This window comes from Carassius auratus, chromosome 29 (assembly GCF_003368295.1).
Source record: "Carassius auratus strain Wakin chromosome 29, ASM336829v1, whole genome shotgun sequence".
Classification (NCBI taxonomy): Eukaryota; Metazoa; Chordata; class Actinopteri; order Cypriniformes; family Cyprinidae; genus Carassius; species Carassius auratus.
Window position 1 is genome coordinate 15,346,698 of NC_039271.1, and position 19,733 is coordinate 15,366,430.

General features: G+C 35.9%; 1 protein-coding gene across 1 annotated transcript in view; it reads left to right on the forward strand.

The window, feature by feature from the left end:
* Nucleotides 1-6,118: 6,118 nt before the first annotated feature.
* Nucleotides 6,119-19,733, forward strand: part of acss3 (acyl-CoA synthetase short chain family member 3) — a 43,190-nt gene continuing 29,575 nt past the window's right edge. Inside the window, exons 1-8 of the mRNA XM_026209836.1 lie at nucleotides 6,119-6,629; nucleotides 7,926-8,070; nucleotides 8,425-8,613; nucleotides 8,728-8,862; nucleotides 10,405-10,545; nucleotides 13,711-13,791; nucleotides 17,012-17,107; nucleotides 19,461-19,612. Coding sequence (XP_026065621.1) covers nucleotides 6,229-6,629; nucleotides 7,926-8,070; nucleotides 8,425-8,613; nucleotides 8,728-8,862; nucleotides 10,405-10,545; nucleotides 13,711-13,791; nucleotides 17,012-17,107; nucleotides 19,461-19,612 — 1,340 coding nt within the window. The 5' untranslated portion in view covers nucleotides 6,119-6,228. The remainder of the gene's footprint in view (nucleotides 6,630-7,925; nucleotides 8,071-8,424; nucleotides 8,614-8,727; nucleotides 8,863-10,404; nucleotides 10,546-13,710; nucleotides 13,792-17,011; nucleotides 17,108-19,460; nucleotides 19,613-19,733) is intronic.

Here is a 19,733-nt window from a genome sequence, read left to right on the forward strand (position 1 = left end):
TACCACTAATTTGCTGCCTGCAGTGTGAATGGAAGCCCTGTATTTCATATTGTCTGGTGTCTGCACAAAGTAATTACGAGCACTAGACAAGTCTTTGGCAGCCCTTCTCTAGTTTATTACATTCTTTCATAATGGTATTGTTAGAATGAACTTTGCTCATTATTTAGGCCTCACAAGTACTGGAACAGCCATCAGGAGAGGTGCACTGTAACTTCATTATTTTCATAGACTGATTCATGGTTAGATAACACTACTTTGCTCAGGAGTCAATTGTAGACAGAATTTAAATTGTCAGGTTAACTATTCCTTAAAAATATTCAGGTGTTTCAAGCTTGCAAGTGCATGTTGGTTTTAAAAAAATAACAACACTGATGGATTGCTCTGTCAGGCCTCCAGCTGCGGACAGATGTGCAGTGGTAAAACTAATGGGATGGATGGAGGGCTTAAAGCCAGAGAGAAAGAGGCCACGGGGAGATTATGCTCTCATGGCCATATGGGACACAGCCTCTGGAAAACATTCTGCTGGAAAAAAGTCCGATTCACAGAGTGCGCTGGGAAGCTGCCCCGGTGAGAATGAGTTGATTTCTGAACGGATGCGCAGATATGAGAGCAAACAGAAGGAGAGAAGTACAGAGAAGAGACTAAGGTTGTGTGAATGAGTATAGTAGCTGGCATGAGCAGAAACACTCTGATTCATATTTCTCTGAAATGTATTATATTAGGCCTGTATGTTGGTCAGGGTTGAGCGAATTGCACAATTTATAAATTAGCTGTTAGAATTAGATTCAAATTGGCCGCATCCCACAGAATCAGATGGACTGACAGGATGAGGAATTAACTCAGTAGAGAAAAAAAAGGCAATGTGCAATGACTTAATTAGTTGTGTGAGAAAACATAAACGTGAATTGATTTCGAATAATTATGTTTTTTTTATGTAATGCATATTTTTTTCAGTTATACATTAATAAGAAAAAAATATACTAAATAAACACAATGAACAATCTCAAAGTATTCAATATGAATTGGATATTCATATTGATATGTTTCAGATTTCTGAAATATTAAACCTGATCACATAGATGGGATACACAAATATTCAAATCAAAAATGTAATTTATCTCTACAAAAGCTTTGGTATTTGATCTTTGACCATTGTTCAAGAAATTATATATATTATATATAATATAATAATTAACAGAATGAATTAATAAGTGTGTGTCTGTGTGTGTGTTTGTATTCATTCAAATATTAAATATTAATTTAAATAATTTAATTAATGATTAAACTGAAAATAAAGACAATAGCAAATGTAAATATGACTTACTGTTCTGCATCCTGTTTACTATGTCAATTTCAATCCTATTCAAATTCAAGGATTTAAAAGGCATTTTCAATTAAATACTGAATGGTGCACAATTGTATGATGTGGGTGTCAAGCAACAAGTGAGGACACAGTTTAATCTGTGGCTTTTGGCAAAGATGTCACATTTTTTTCTCCACGCCTGATTTCAGCTTGTTTTGAGTGGAAGAGTCAAAGGAAGAGCTGCCTTATTATTGAGTGTAAAAATACTCAATGTAGCTGCAGTTTCCTCAGCATCTAGTCATGTGGCTGTCAGGAAGTTTTGGAACATGACACCATGTCCCTGTAGGGCGCCTTTCAAACAGAGTCGTGTTCGGTTCAACGATAGCGTATAAAGAGATGAAAGTGGCTTGAAGGGGCCAGATACAAGACGGCTGCTGTTAGCTAACACATGCGTGCTTGAGAGACAGCTTGCTTTTGTTATTTTTCCCCTGTTTAGCACGGCAGAGGCAGATATTGTTGACTGATTCATGATGAATGGAAGCGTACATGTTGCTTTGACATGTCTTAGAAAACAAACCAAACAGCACGTCATTTTGATATTTGGATATGTCAAACATGGCCTGCTTGTGTGCTCTTCTTAGTGGTGTATGGTAAAGTGTCACTGTTACAGTTCCTCATGTTTTGGATTAAGTGACCTGCAGGAGGTAATAAAGGAATATTCTGGGTTCATACAAGGTACAATTTTGATTACAATCCTTTACTGAGTAAAGTTAGATCCAAATTTAAACCTTGTTGCGTCACAAAAACAATGGTTTACACAGCTTTACAGCTCAAATTATACATGGGTTTTAAGTGACGTATATATAAGAACACAACATTTCCCATTACTGTACATTATTGTTTCTCCTCTGTTCCCCGCATTTCTGAAATGTGTAGATTTTTACAAAGCTCATTGTTCTGAAAAGCAAGTTGTGTTCTAATTGGCCAGCTATCCAGTGCGTTGTGATTAGACGAATACTTCAAGCGTGTGACAGAAATTATTACACCCCTTAACATACGGTCACAACCAGTCAAAATCAATAAAACCTATTACAATCGAGGCATTTGTTGCATCAAGTGGGGACATATTTTTGGATCATAATGACAATACCAGCCGGTCTCAGTTCCAGTCCTTGTGCCCCCCCCCCCCAGCTCTGTTAACACACCTGATTCAGATAACCAGGTCATTAGAAATGAGCTCTGTGCATGAACTGTGTTCCCATTGACTTGGTCCCTACACAGTGTTCATTGCTCCCTACTCCCTGAGCAGGGGAAATCTGTTGAAGTTTACCTCACTTCAAAGTCTGACATCATAGACCTATTTAAATAAATAACATTTCCAAATTCACGTCTCGCACACTTTACAGCAACTTTACAGATCCACTTTATGCACCAAGAGCTTGTAACACTCCAAAGAGAAAGGAAAAGTTGAAATTGCATCATATATGACCCCTTCAATTGAGCTCAGATTGTATTGAGCCTAGCATATCCCTTTAATATAACCAAACACATTACTTATCTGCTCAAATCAAACCCAGCAGTGTGTAAAAATGACAAGACTAGCAAAAATGATTTCTTCAAAGACTATTGGAGTTCGTTTTACAAGAAAATGCTCTTTCAGTCTTATTGCGTCGGAATTTTATGTTGATTTCTTTTGTTTTGTATGCCATCTCTTTGTAATCATTCGTGAAATTGACTAGCAGGTTTTGAGTGAAAATCATTAAAGTAGTAAATCAGTAAATCCTACACCATTTTTTCCTGTTTATAATCATGTCGGTTTTTCACTATCAATTCTCAGCTGTCTCATAAGCATTTTACTCCCATCTTGCTCCCTCACCATGTCAGATTCAGACCAAAGCCCATGCAAGAGTGGCTGTCCATCAGCTCGCAGCTGCACTAATTCAATTGCCACTCATAAAATCTCTTATATAATGCAGCATGAGTGCCTTTACTCTGGAGTAAGATCATTGACACCCACCCACATGCTCACATCAGGGCAGCAGACAATATAACAGGCCAGACAAAGTAAAATAGAAATATTTCCAGTCAAACAATGGCTGCACTATTACTCCCAGAGAGAAAGAGTTATGGCAATATGAATAGCTCTATTTTTAAGTCCTCCTACTGACAAATTGGCGCTGGGAGAACGTTGACGGGCATTCAGTTCTAAGGCTCGATTCTTGCAACACAGGGAGGAAACTAATTGAAGATGCACAGTTTGTGTGATGTGCTTGCTGAATGCAGATCAGAGACAAAGACACGCGGCGAGGCTATTCAAAACGCAGAACCTAAAACAAATACATGCAAATGGAGATTTGAGGCGAGTGCCGGATGCCAGACAGAACATAGACATTTACAGAGTAATTTGATCGTTCAGCACAAGATGATTTTGATAAAAATGGTTATAAGGTATCAGATTTACCCTGATCTTTTGAGATAAAAGACACACTTGGAACTTCAAGAACAGAATACTTCTCCAGTCCACTAAGAACATTTACTGAAATAAGAGCATTATTTACTGATTTCATCTCACTACTTAAGCCCATTCATAGAGATAAATAAGAGAAAGCTGGACAGATGCTGTTTATTTCCAGAAGAAATAAACATGAGACTTAGGGGGGATTTACAAGACACCATTTTCAACTAAAAACAGTGCAAGTTTTGAAAATGACACCGTTATCATCTCAGTGTAAACGAGAAAAATGTGAATTTGTGAAAACAGTGAAGACATGTGCATGCATTCATAGGTATGTGATCTGGCATAATGTTTTTTAAAAGGGAAATTGCCAAATACTGTGTTTTTTAATACAGTGTTTTTAGTCGATTTTGTGGATCCTTGTGAACAGGGATCATTTTGACAGCACAGGTGTCTATACATGAAAGCTTCAAAAATGCAAAGAAAAAACATTTCCTTTTTTAGTACATCATTGTCATGTAAATAATACCCTAAAATATGATGTAGTCTTATGCTGATTGTAACTGTGTGTAGCACCTACAGCTCTGAATATTCTTCTGGAGGTTCCCTATCTTCAGAATGGTCAGAAGTTTTAGCTTTACAGTATTTCTGATAATGCCAGTCTGACTTATGGTTTGTGTGACACAATTAAATCACAATGTAATTAAACTTTATTCCAAAACTATATAAAAAAAATATATTTGACGAGCACAACACAGAGGGTGTCTTAAATTTAAATGTAAAAAAGGTTATCAAAAACTAAAATAACATGGGTTTTAGCACAAACACATACTTGTATATCACGTGGACCTCAGGGAAACTATATATATATATATTTATATATATATATATATATATATATATATATATATATATATATATATATATATATTTATATATATATTATTAAGAGAAATCAAATAATAATAGAAATGTATGATATCCTCTGTTTATACACATTTTCAGCAGACTCCATGTTTTGCTGTTGTTTTGCAGTAACTGTTGGTTACATCATTGTTTTGCAACCAAAAAGGGTAAATGTCGCCAGTCTAGCAATGTGCATCATACTGCAAAGATATATTTATCTTATTCAGCTCTATTAAATCCTGAGCAATTCACTTCGTAATCTGTGTGCAGACAATCTGCCACACAGGACTAGGACCACTTAGCATTAATCGCCTCAGCCACTCTGATAGAAAACATTGCACAAGCGATTTGAAAAATCACATCATCCCTTCACTGCCAGCAAGACTGATGAATGACTCAATCACAGTGTCCAGGTTGCACTGTTAAAATGGGACAGCAGTCAGCAATCAGAGAGGGGTATGGGCACAGACAGTAGGCATTACTGACTGAAATGGCTTGAAGTGTTTCTCCTAGCTTGCTTACAATCTACATACTTTCAAGAATAGTTTGTAGTGTTGTATTTTTTATCTCCGGTTCACTGCTGCCTTCAGCTTGCTCCACGGAGTTTTAAGGCAAAGCTGCTTTGGAACAATAGTTATTATGAAAAAATACTGTACCAATAAAAGTCAGGTAAATTGTGTCTCTTTTCTTTAGAAGCTAACAGTACAAATTAACAAATTAAATATTTTCCACACAATATTTTAATAATTTGCATTTTTTAGCTCTGGTGCAATGACAATATAAAAGCCCAAACATGTATTTATTTTTTTTAACCCTACTGTATCTGATACACAAATGTATGATGTCTTAATTAACAACATGATATAAAACTGCACACAGTCTTCAACAAGTCTTCGGTTCTGATTGATCGTTTATACTTTTAAAGTAAAGTAAAATTTTAGTGACATTACAAATGTGTATCAGCTTAGGTTTCCTTTATTATATTATAATTTATTATTATATATTATTATTATTATTTAGATAATATCATGGTAAAATTGATCAAATATGTTCCAACAGGAATGTTTATCTATACGTCTCTCAAAATGTTTCATCATATAAATATCAGAAACTGTACAAAATTTTGAAATCTGAATCAAACTTGGCTGTACTGTTTGAGCCATAAAAGCCTGAAAGTACAGTGCGCAACTTTTTATTAATTTAGGTTTATATCACATATGTCATGTTTTGCAGGTTTAATTTCAGACGTGCCTGGCTGTATATATTAAAATATATAGCTGCCTTCATATTTGTTGATTATTTGCATTATAAAGTTCGGCTACTTTATGCAGACTATAGCATTGCTTAACAACGTGTGTCATAAATCATGCATGGACAGAGATCACCAACATTACGCAATGAACACATTGCATGGATTGCAGTATCTTGGAGTGGCCTCTGGCTGTGATCTGAAGTATTGTTTATTGCGCGGCCATTTTTGAGTTGAGAAATTTGGAGCTCGCTTGTGTCAGCGTTGCTCGTCAGCAAACACTAGAGCTGATAACGACCAGGAAACACAACAAACATGCGTCTTTGCCAAACTACGCGTTTGAAACACATCTCCATTGGAAATGTAACGGTGTCTAGAGTTAAGGGAGGTAACAAAACAGCGAGTGCTGTAGGTTCAAGATGTTTGTTGGGTCAGAAGTTTTCGTGCACAGGTGTGTCTGGACCGTGTTACCTGCAGAAAGTCAAGACATATATGTGGAATGGGTGTAAACCGCTGGTTTATACGCCAAACAGAGCTTTTAGCACATACAGAAAGCATTTTATTCGTGGCTTTTCATCAAAATACACATATGAAGACGCGTTCGGCCTGGCACGTGACAAACCCGAGGAGTTCTGGAGCGAAGCGGCAGATGGGATCACTTGGTTTGAGCGCTGGACTCAGACTCTGGATCAGACGGATACAGTGTTTCCAAAATGGTAAGTACAGCCATGCATGAGGGGACGTTTTCGTGTTCAATAGTAACAGAATGTAAGTGAAATCAGGGGTCTCGGGCTGTTTTAAATGGATAGTTCACAAAGAAACAAAATAAAAAGTAGTGCGAGGGGCAGTGGCAGTCTCAGTCGCCATTCGCTTTCATTGTATGGAAGAATAAATGCAATGAAAGTGAATAGTGATATAATAGTGAATAGCCCGTTAGATCTCAGAACTTTTTTCAGCCAAGGGTGAATAGAGGAAGTCGTGTTTGTGAAATCGTGAGGGGGAGTAAACGATGACAATACTTTAATACTTACGGGAAAATATGATTTCATCTTATTTTTAACACGTACGCGCTCGCTTTTAAAAACGCGCCGCAACGGAACGACTTCTGTTGGACGCACGCGTGTCTAGACCAATCAAGATCACAGAGGAGACGCATAGAATGCTTCCTCTGTGAACGCCCACTTATGTTTGTAGACCAGGGCTATTCAAATCTTGCCCTGGAGAGCCAGTGCACTGCAGAGTTTAGCTCCAACCCTGATCTGTTTGATTAAGACAACTTAACTGAGAAAGTGTGTTGGTCATTATGATTGTACATGGTTCTGTCATCTATTGATGTATATTTTCCATTTCAAATGCATTACAGCCATCTAGTGCCTTGGAGGGTGAAAAGGCCGAATGTCCATGAATGTAGAGTCCATTTGGGACAGGTTTCTGAAGTAAAGATTCAGTTGATTCATTTTGAACAGTAACTTATAAATCTTTAAAGACAGACATACTGTGAGTTACAAGGTTGTTAATCAATGGTATATACTTGAAAGCCACCAGACTGTACTATTGCAACTTATTTTTTAAATGGTCATGTTTAACTGTGGTATTCCTAATGAACAACAACATTACATATTACCCATATTTATCGTTTAATTTGTCTTCCATAATGCTAGTCATAATTACAAAGTCTTGTACTTTAGTCTTTTTTTTGTCAGATTTTCAAACTATTTTATTTTGCTTCAAATCAACATTTGTAATGTGATTTACCTAAAAGCTTGTAGCTTTGGTTCATTCTGTTATCACTTTTAAATGAAGACTTTTTTTGAAATCCCTATATGAAATATACTTCTGGAACCAAGGCAGCCGGAAAATTGAATGGCCACTGTTACACTAAATTAATATTGATTAGTGCATGATGGTAAATGGAATTTGAATCATGTTGATTGATAACATTTAAAGGTACTTTAATTTGATGATTACAGCATGAGTATTACTTATAGAGAGAACATCTGTTTTCATTCCAGGTTTGTTGGAGGAAAGCTGAACATTTGTTATAATGCTGTCGATCGGCATGTGGAGAATGGAAGAGGCGATCAAGCAGCTGTCATTTATGACAGTCCGGTTACAGGCACTAAACAGGTCATCACATACAGAGAAGTGCAGGAGCAGGTAAAACTGATAATGCGTCACATTAGCCATATTTGGCAGGGGAAAAAATAGTTTTTTTTGTCAGTAGTTTAGCAATGTATGAAGGTACGGTTTTTGTTAGTCAGAATTCAATTCCACGATCAACTTGAACCAGGAATTGGGATTTTTTTTTGTAGACAAGTCATTCATTTCAGGAGGATTTCACAAGATTGGGAATTGTGTGGAGTAGTATTGAAATGACTGGATTTTGTCTACGAAAAATTTCCAAGCAGTGTTAATTGTCAAGAACCTTCTTCCTCTTCCAAAATGTTTGACCAGTGTGCATTCAGTGTCCAGTTTGTCTATAAAATTCAGCATGCACACCCCTGTTTGTAGGTGTCCAGGCTGGCGGGTGTTCTGGTGAGGCATGGTGTGAAGACGGGTGACCTGGTGGTGATCTATATGCCTATGGTTCCTCAGGCCATGTTCACAATGCTGGCATGTGCCCGTATTGGTGCCACCCACAGCCTCATATTTGGAGGATTTGCCTCCAAAGAGCTCTCCGTCCGCATCGACCATGCTAAGGCAAGCCATTGTTTTTTGTAATGAAAATGAATAACAAATACATTTTTGTAAATGCATGTATCTGCTTAGGTTGTGAAATCCCCTTCCCCTTTTAAATGATTATATCCCCCACAGCCCAAGTTGCTGGTGACAGCATCGTTTGGCATCGAGCCAGGCAGAAGAGTGGAGTACATTCCCCTGGTTGAGAAAGCTCTGGAGCTCAGCAGTCACAAACCACACAAAGTCCTCATCTACAACCGTCCCAACATGGTGAGCTCCCAGAAACCCCACCGCACCTGGACGCCAGTCTCATTATCAAAATGGCACACTTTCTGCTGCTTGTTAACGGTTTAAAGAGAAGATAATGGAAGCAGAGAATAAAAATGCAAATGTGGTCTCCTTTCTAAAAGAGAGTACCTCTAAATTTCGACCTTCAAGTCCTCATTCTCAAGGAGGCTGGCACTTAACCAATAGTTGTAGAAGGAAGTTAGTCATTTTTATAGCTGCAATAACATACCACTCAAAAAATTATAAAATCAGATGTTCAAAGGTTTCAGCATTTCAACAAACTCTAGAGTCTTTTTCCTGTTTGAAAGTCTCTAAAATGGGTTTTCACATGTTGCTACGTCTTGAATCAGTATGTTGATTTCACAACAAGGGAATTACTTAACCTTCATCCTGTGTTGTCATGGAAACTTAGCAAAAAGCGTTTTGATTTTCCAGCGGTTTGGGATCCAGGATGCATCCCGCATGGTTGGTGAACACATCTCAGAAACACACGAGTTAAAAGCATATGCAAGGGGAGAATTTGCTAGCCCCAGAAGAACACACTCAGAGTGCACATTCTGTTAGTTCTTAGAAGAGTTCTATGTGGCAGGATCTCATTTACGGAAGATTTTAGAATATTCAGAATGACTTGATTGGAATTAAAACACATCTAAAATGTTTGGCACAACAAATATGAAAAAAAAAAAAACACACTAATGCAACTAAGCAACTTATATATATATATATAAATATTGCATTTTGAGTTTTGTTGGGGCAGTGACCCCGCAACCCACATACAAACGTAATTAATATAAATGTAGCATCTAGCATGTGTCATAAAAAAAAGAGAAGAAAAAAAAGATTACAGCATCTTCATTCTTTAAGAAAATTATTCCTTTTAGGTACTAACTATTCCATTTTTTACATCTGCTTGGCAGTGTTGCTATTGTTGACTAAAACTAAAAGTAAATATAGATACAAAAAATAAATATATAATATAAATATTAGAAGAAAAAATACATTTCTAAACAAAAAGGTAGAAATGTTACTAGTCACTAGCGGAAATTAAAAATAAATCTGAAATCAAATATTACAAAATGAAAAGGAAAAAGCACAACAATGACTATTGTAAACAATAAAATCAAACTAAAACCTAAATCAAAATATTAATACAAACTATAAAAGTATGAAAATAATACTAAAATAGCATTGCTGCCTTGATGGATCAATTTGTTTTGTAAAGTGATAGTCCGCTCAAAAACAGTCATCATTTACTTACCCTCATGTAGTTCCAAACCTGATAATTTTGAAGGATGTTGGTAACCAAACAGTTTCAGATCACATCGCCATTCGGGGGGAAAATCTGTGTGGTTACCAGTATTCTTTAAAATATCTTATTTTATGTTCCACAGAAGAAAGAAAGTCACACAGGTTTGAAACGACATGAAGGTGGGTCAACAGAACTGACGTTTTTGGAGATGACTCTCTGATAATTCTTAAGGACATGCATTAATTCTGTGCCTAACACAGTTGTTTTTGCCACAGGAGAAGGTGTCTATGAGTCCTGACCTGAGCTTGGACTGGGAGGAGGAGATGGCCACTGCCTGCCCTCACGACTGTGTGTCTGTCCCCGCTCATCACCCTCTGTACGTCCTCTACACCTCTGGCACTACTGGTACTCCTAAGGTAAATTCTTGTTTATGACAGAACACATCGATAAAGCATGGAGCTGAGGAAATGGATGAAATTGTTTGCCGTGGAATAGATCCATTCTGTCAGGGGCTTTGTTTATTGCATATTATTTTAGCTGGAGATCATGAGCAGTACGCCTTTATAAACTCTCCTGTGTATTCAAGATAAGAGGGAAGGTGCTCATTTTAGTCTGTGGCCATGCACCTTGAAATACCTTGTAAATAATATTTGGTGTTAAATGATCCAAAATTATTCAAATACATTATAAATATATTATTTTAACTTAAAAAAATACTGTTATTGTCTTCTTGCGTTATCAACAAACTGTATTCCTGTTTGACACTGTAAATCTGCTTTGACACAACCAGTATTGTATAAATCTCTACAAATAAAGGTGAATAAAACGTCAATAAGAAGTAGGGTAGAGTATTGAAAACTGATTCCAATTCTGGACTTAAATATTTTGTCAAATTAAAATTTCAATTCAGATTTGTATATATATATATTTTTAATCTTTGAGTACCATCTCTACAATCTGTTAGGACTTTCCCCTTTTCCTTATATTCCTTATAAGTATAATATTTATGATAAGGTAACATGTTGCAACCATCAACATGACAAAGCACTTTAATTAAACAGATCGTTAAAAATCGCGAACACAATCCAAACATCAACGTGAACTTCTAAACGACAAACCTTTGACGTGTGCGATCACAACGGTGTGATCAACTTTCTGTTTGTCTCTGTGTGATTTGAACATTAAAATCTGCGTTCACGCTGACTAAAAGAGTGCAGCTGTCATGTAAATGCATGAAACGGCTTCACAAAGAGTCTTTTCAACCACACAGTATAATTTTTCTGTGTTACAATCATTCAAATAATCACAGAAATATGGGGATAAAAGTTTATAGTTTTGATAAGGTGGCGATTAAAATAGAGTAAATCACCTTTTTAAAGTAATTTGACTTTTCAAATAAAGATTTATCGATTAAGTTGTCAGACAGTAGGTGGAGAAAAGCAGCTGTAAAAAATGTATTTGTCGTTTCAAGAGATTCATTCAAAAACACAGATTCATCCAAAAATGAAAGAATTACATCTTAAGTCATTAAATCATTCATTCATAAATTACATGATTTTTGTAACAAAAGAAAAAAAAAACTTTTAATTTTTGAATAATAATAATAATAATACACAATTTATCCAGAATTGTGCGGCTATATTTTGCACACAAACAGCTCTTTATCTACTCCACTTTTTAAGTAACCTGCTGATTTTTGTTCCTGGTATTCCGTTGCAACGAAATGTTTTGCAAAAAGAACACATAATAAATGTTTTATATTGAAATGTTTAAATAGATTTTGTAATTGATAGGAATCGGAATTGAGAAGCAGAATTGAAATTGATAAAATTAAAACAATACCCAACCCTAATAGGAAGTCATTTTAGCTAATGTCAAACAGAAATTACTTTATTTTTTATCATCATGTGTTTTTCTTTACGGCTGGTAATTTAACGCATTAATTAGATTCATTAATTATGCAGAAAAATAACGCGTTAAAATCATTTTTTACATTTTGAGTGATTTGCATATTTACATCACATAGTTAAGAAATATCACATGAGCTGTAGTCTAAGTGCAATATCACACGAGTGCAAATGTGATACTCATCTTATACAACAGTTAATTAAGATGTTAATATTGTGTTATTTTAAACACAATGTTGTCTGTTTTGCTCAATTTTGCCAACCAGAAGATAAATACAAAGCAGAACTGTTCATCCCCAAGCAGCCCACAACAGAATTTCATTTAATACAGTAAAATACAGAAAAAATATAATGTAATAATTGTTTTTTGAAACCACATAACACTACTTGGTATTAAAACAAATATATTTTACTAAAGCGCTTTATAAAATAATGGTATAATTTGAAAATAATAGTTTGCTTACTATAGGACACGGTTACAATAAGGTACTGTTAATGTACCAAAACAATAAACTCTTAATTGAAGGAATCGTGTTTTGTCATTTATGTGAATACTTGCTGATCAAATTCATCAAAAGAAACACTGAAAGCGCCTCTCTTTGCTCTTCCTGCAAATTACTGTTATTATTTTAATGAGCAGTATTTTCGTCGCAGCTGGCTTGACTGGGTATTATTGTCAGCCAGCAGGTGATTGCATTTTAAATATCTCATATCAAGTTGAAAATGCCTAAAATTCATTTCTGTATTCAGCGTTGCTTAATTTTGTATCACCAGCCAGATAATGTGAATTTACTGTAAAAATGTGATCATCATATATCACCCACCCCTAATCTTTAACTTGTAATTGCGAAATGATCCAAACAAATCTCCAGGCCACTAAGCCCCGCCCATTTTCACAGCCTATTTTCCATTCTTTTTGCTTGTTCTATTATGCTTCCACCTCTAAATAACATTTTATTTTGTCCGTTTAGCATGGTCCAAGAGGTGAACAGCACCTTAAAATTTACATTAGCGTGCCTCAGGTGCTCTTCAGTCCCTAACAACTCACTTTTATACGTACACTGACTGAAAAAGAGGCAAGACGAGAGAAGGGAGTACATGGAGCGCTGGAGGAAGTTACAAAGCCTGAAGGCAGAGCAAACAAAACACAGCTCTCCACCGACACAGACTCCAGTCGGTATGAAATATCTGGCCCAAGGCAACACTGCCCTGTACATAAACCTTTTGCTAATGGCCTGTGCTCGCTCATGCACACCTCAGATTTATAGAGCTAAGTGTTTTTGGCTAACACAGGATCTATTTTATCCACCTTACAACTCAAAATGTGTGCCTCAGCCTCATTTACTGACAGTTAATTTGATTTAATTTACTGACACTAGGGACAGAATGAATTGTAATATGAATAATGGCGATTAATTGTGTTTTGTTCATCTCATATTCTTACACCATGACATACTTTTTTCATGCTGAACTCATGTATATTATGTATAATTTTTTTTTGCTTTCACACTTTACTTGAATGCACGGCTGCAACATGAAGAGACATTAAAAAATTCACATTTCATGGCATTGCAATAGTTGCTTAAAAATTCCCCTATTTGAACATTAATAAGGGATTCAAATTTATGCATAATAATATCACAAAGGAATCCCAAAGGCTTTTGTTCTCATCAGGGGGTCGTCAGAGATTCAGGAGGATATGCTGTGATGTTAAACTGGACCATGTCTAACATTTACGGACTAGCTCCTGGTGAGGTAGGTCATGATTTGTGATTTTTGCAAGGGGTCATGTCATGAGGAATTAAATTTTACTTGATCTTTTGACAAAAAGAGATTTGATGTACTGTGAAAACACTTTCTCCTCACTCAAAAAAAGTGTGTTTGGCAAAAGGTTGATTAAAATGCTGCATTAAACGGCATATAAAGAAGTGAACTGTGGAAAATTGTGTAGCACCTGCCGCTATGCTTTCCCAACTGCAGGACTGTGTTGTAGACAAATTAGAATTTTGGGGAAATCCAGTCAGTTACATTTACTTTAATTCATTTAGTAGACGCTTTTATCCAAAGCGACTTACAGATGAAGACAGTGGAAGCAATTAAAAACAACAAAAAGAGCAATGATATATAAGTGCTATAACAAGTCTCAGTTAGGTTAACACAGTACACGTAGCATGGGATTTTAACTAATATAATAAATAAAAAGAAAACAGAATAAAAAAAGAATAGAGCAAGCTAGTTAGAGGTCTTTACACACACACACACATACATTTATTTATATATATATATATATATATATATATATATATATATATATATATATATATATATATATATATATATATATATATATATATATATATATATTATATATATATATATATATATATATATATACAAATATATATTAGTGCTGTCAAAATTAGCGCGTTAACGCATTCGATTAATTTGAAATATTTAACGTGTTTAAAAAAAATAACGCAATTAACGCGGTTGCATTTTTTTTTATTTCCAGTTGTGGCCTATGTGTGTTCAACGTGCAAAGAAATATGGATAAGACCAAGGAAGTACTTTTAGACGGAAAGTTTCAGTATAAAACTCTGCCGGATTACTCTTCAGTCTGCCACAAGAAACATTACTCTTCATTCAGTCTGCCACAAGAAACAGCAACATTAAAATCATGAACTCAAATGTCATTGTTTAAAAAAAAAAAAAAAAACAATGACTGTAACAGTGCGTAAATCAGACCTTTCTGTAACGCTAACGTTAATAAGCTTAAACGAAAATAACGAAACAATTGTGTAGCAGAGTATTTTTTGTACACAGTGCCACGAACTGTCAATCACTCCTGTACGCGTGCATCACTGCGACACATGCGCTATTCACTTGTATAACTTAAGGGTGAATGGGTAATGTAGTTTATGCTCTGGGTGGGATGAATTAGGAAGCTTGCATTGTGAAGGGCGCTCTGAAAATCGGCAGTGCAGGTAAAAGATTGAAACCTCTATTAAAACAGATGTCCAAATGAGCGTACCGGTACGCTACAAGCACGTTCTGTGCGCAAGGAGAGGTGGCGGTACGCTCAAGAGCTATATTTGGAAGTGGCGGTACTGAGTACTGGTGCGTACCGGCCCACTTAAAGCACTGGCAATGACTATACTTTGGAATTTTTTTGCAGTTCACTTAGAATTCAACATGGAAATCATTTTTGTTTTTTATTGGCATTGATTGTTTTGAAATTCAAATGGTACTTACATGCCTGTGTTTTTATTTCTGTAATAAATATGGCTTTCAAGCCAACAGTTAATTTGGAGGATATTGATGGTTTATTGCAGGTATGTTGTTTACATGAGAAAATCTGTGTTACAAGTTAAACAAAAATTCCAATAAACAATCATATTTTGAATTTAAATAGTTTCTTTGTCTTGAGTTTACATTAATTATTTACATTTACATATCCAAAAAGTTTCAGTCTTTTAATTGCGATTAATCTCGATTAATTTAAAAAAATTGTGCGATTAATTAGTTAATTATTTTTTAATCGATTGACAGCACTAATATATATATATATATATATATATATATATATATATATATATATATATTAATGTATATATATGTATATATGATTACATAATAAATGAAAAGAAAATAGAATACAAAAAGATTAGAATGGTAGTTAGATTTTTTTAGAATATTGAGTGATAAAGTTAGAGGGTCAAATAAAGATGGAAGAGATGTGTTTTAAGCCGATTCTTGAAGATGGCTAAGGATTCAGCTGCTCGGATTGAGTTGGGGAGTTCATTCCACCAGGAGGGAACATTTAATTTAAAAGTCCGTAAAAGTGACTTTGTGCTTCTTTGGGATGGCACAATCAAGCAGAACACAAGCTTCTAGAGGGCACATAGTAACGAGTCTGAAGTAACGAATTTAGGTAAATGGGTGCAGAGCCAGTGGTAGTTTTGTAGGCAAACATCAATGCCTTGAATTTTATGCGAGCAGCTATTGGAAGCCAGTGCAAATTGATAAACAGAGGTGTGACGTGTATTCTTTTTGGCTCATTGAAAATTAATCTTGCTGCCGCGTTCTGAATTAATTGTAAAGGTTTGATAGAATTGGCTGGAAGACCTGCCAAAGAGAGCATTGCAATAGTCCAGCCTGGGCAGAACAAGAGAACAAGTTGTGCAGCATGTTCCGGAAGGAAGGGCTTGATCTTATTGATGTAGAATAAAAGCAAATCTGCAGGACTGGACAGTTTGGTCTGAGAAAGTCAGCTGATCATCAATCATAACTCCAAGGCTTCTAGCTGTTTTTGAAGGAGTTATGGATGATGTGCCTAACTTGATGGTGAAATTGTGATGGAACGATGGGTTTGCTGGAATCACAAGCAGTTCTGTCTTGGCAAGGTTGAGTTGAAGGTGATGGTCCAACATCCAGGAAGAATTGTCTGTTAGACAAGCTGAGATGCGAATAGTTCAATAGGATTCCACATCTGAAATTTTGTGTGAAAGTGAAATATTTCACTATATGCAAATTTTGCAAGTTGGTCATGTGAATTTGCCACATTGACCAAAAGAAAACATGGTTTGAAAGTGACTTCAGTGTGAGCTGTGCTTCATACATCGTTATTCTATTAGCAATAGACAAAGGACCCTTTTGCCTGTAAAATTCAGCTGAAATCCCACTGATTTGGTAGCACCTTTGGAAACAAGCATCTTAAATTCATTTTAAATATTAAAAAAAATTCTAAATATAATGCAGCTTTTGCAAAAAGACAGTTATTAAAAGATTTGGCAGCACAAAAAAACTGTTAAAGATCTTCGTGTGAGAAGATAATGTTTACATTGTTGTCTTAAAGGATTTTTGGAATTCTGACTGTGTCAGGGCTGGAACAACAGCGGTAAATGTATGGCGAGACCCCCTGAAAAACGTTTCACACTGTCTTGCACTGTTTAACCTACACATCTCTCTCTGTCAGGTCTGGTGGGCTGCGTCTGACCTTGGCTGGGTGGTTGGCCACTCGTATATCTGCTACGCTCCGCTTCTACATGGCAACACCACTGTGCTCTACGAGGTACGGGGCAGAACGTTTGAGTGTGAATGTGTTACAGCATTTGACCTATGTACCACACCAGCTAACACTCAATTATCTACTGTTGTGGTCTACCAGATCCTGACGCTTATGCTGTACTGAGGTCTCCTAAGTCCATACTGTGAATTTGTCAGGCTCTAGCAGTCTTTTCTCTCAGGGATTGAATGCAAGGATGAATGACTCTCTCCAGCAAACATCCTGAAACACTGGCTCTGTTTAACTTTGTTGTGTATGCAATTTTCTTTTGCTTTTCATAAGCTTTTGAACTGTTAACATGGCTTCTCTCATAGTTTAAAACTAGTTCGCCTCACTGAGATCACAGCATGAATACTAAAATCATTTGCTCTCGATGGGAGGCGATCAGAGTGTGTTTGGTTTCTTGTCAAAGTGAATATTGCTTTGGCGTCGCCTCTGCTGATTAGATGTGTTGTCTCGCTTCACAGGAGAAAATGGAAGATGCACAGCATTTATTAGTCTTCTGTAATGGAAGTTTGATTTCAGCAGATCTCTCACACAATGTCAATATCCATAGCAGAAAGCTTTGAGTTTGTTTTAATTAATGTCTTTTGTAACTGTGCACATCCAAGACACGCAAGCACCCTGCTTCAAATACTCAATTTCTGGAGTAGTGATTATCATACAGCAGTGCTATTGATGGGAATAACTGACCTCAAAGAGTCGTGTTATAATAATAATAATCCCATTTATTTGTGTGCAGTGCCTATCACAATATATATAGGTCCAGTGCAACACATTTTCGTTACATTTATTTTTTTTTTTTTTAAGAACTTCTGCACTAGCATGCTAAACCTGTTATTGCTAATGCTTTTGCTTAATTCACCCTCTTGTCATTTTCCATAAAATGTAAGTAAATGGGTTCTAATGTTCCTGTAGCTCAACTGGTAGAGCACTGCACTAGCAAGCAAGCAAGCGCAAGGTTGGGGGTTCGATTCCCCGGGAACACATGATATGTAAAAATTGATAGCCTGAATGCACTGTAAGTCGCTTTGGATAAAAGCATCTGCTAAATGCATAAATTTAATTTTAATTTTAATTTAATGTTGTTTAGAAACCACTGTTCCTCAGTGTCTTTTTTGTGTGTGTTAAAAACAACAGTCAAACCAATTTGATACGAAATGACGGTGAGTAAGAGATGACAATTTTCAGGATAAGATGATCGGATAGGTGGGCTTTTACTCTCCAAGCAGCTTGTCATCATACTTTTTTCTCCTGGTGGACTATAAAATGGGCAAACCAACAGTATAATATTGAGACTATGGGCTGTTTTGACTTGGGCCAGTAAGTAACCAACCAGAACACACTAACAATTACCAGTTAGCTCTTTAGGATGTAAAAATGGATGTATGATTTACTTTAAAATATTTTTCACTCAGAAATGTCTAGTGAATCTCACAAGTACTTAAAAAAGAAACAACAAATAACATTGAACCAAACATTAAATTAGATTAAATAATTTTTTTCAGTGCATCATTGTATCATTTATATTACATAAAATTATGTGATTCAGTGGGGAAGACAAAAAAAAAAAAAAAACATTAAATGCCTGCCGATTACTGACAGATGCAGATTCTTTTGTATGTTGTAAATCAAGCACAGACTTGTTTTCTTGTTTGGTTAAACAATTATTCATTGCCAGACATTGTTTTTTCCCTCAATTTCTGCAATCTATCAGATGTAGACCTCATCTTTTGGTTTGTATAACAACACCTAAATGTCACAATAATTCTGCGTTTTCTTTGTTCAAAGACATGTCTGAGACTTTCTCAACTTTTAAATTGATAGATTTTTTTCCCTCACTAAAATACACAAAAATGCTGTTCTAGAAACAAGATGAGAGATTCCTGTGCGAGCCGTTTGATTTGTACCTATTATAAATGAAGTCACTCTCTCTGACAAGCGTTGCAGAAACATAAATATTTGAACGGTTCAGTGTTGTATAATGCTACTTCAGTGTGCAGCCGCTCTGCAACAGTGTTATTCTGTTTCTTTGCCATACGTTTGGCCCATCTGCCACCCAGACACCTTTCCAAGCCACTCTCCACTTCAAACACATCTTTGATTTGATATTCACTCCCAACCACTGCAAATGCCCATATTGATCCAGTCTGCCACCGGAAGACTTCTGGACACCTCCAAAATGTTGGAAAAAAAATGTATATTTGCAACAAAGAGCTGCAAAAAATATTGAACTTTTGAATGTTCTGTAGGAAAATGAAATTCTGCAACTTTATATATATATATTTTTTTTTTTTAAATAAGATATTGGTCTATCATTTATGCATTCAGAGGCTATAAGCAGTTCCTGTTTCCGCAGGGCAAACCTGTGGGGACTCCGGACCCCGGGGCCTTTTTCCGTGTGATGTCTGAGCATGGGACAGCCTCCATGTTTACCGCACCCACTGCTATCAGAGCCATTCGCCAACAAGACCCTCTGGCAGAACACGGGAAACAGTATCCACTCAGCAGGTAACCACAAATCTGTACCTGTTCACATTATAACTAATGTAATATTTGCAGCAAAGCATTTAATAAGTTTGGAATAATGAAGATTTTTTTATATTAAGGTTTTGAAAGAACATGCTTAGCT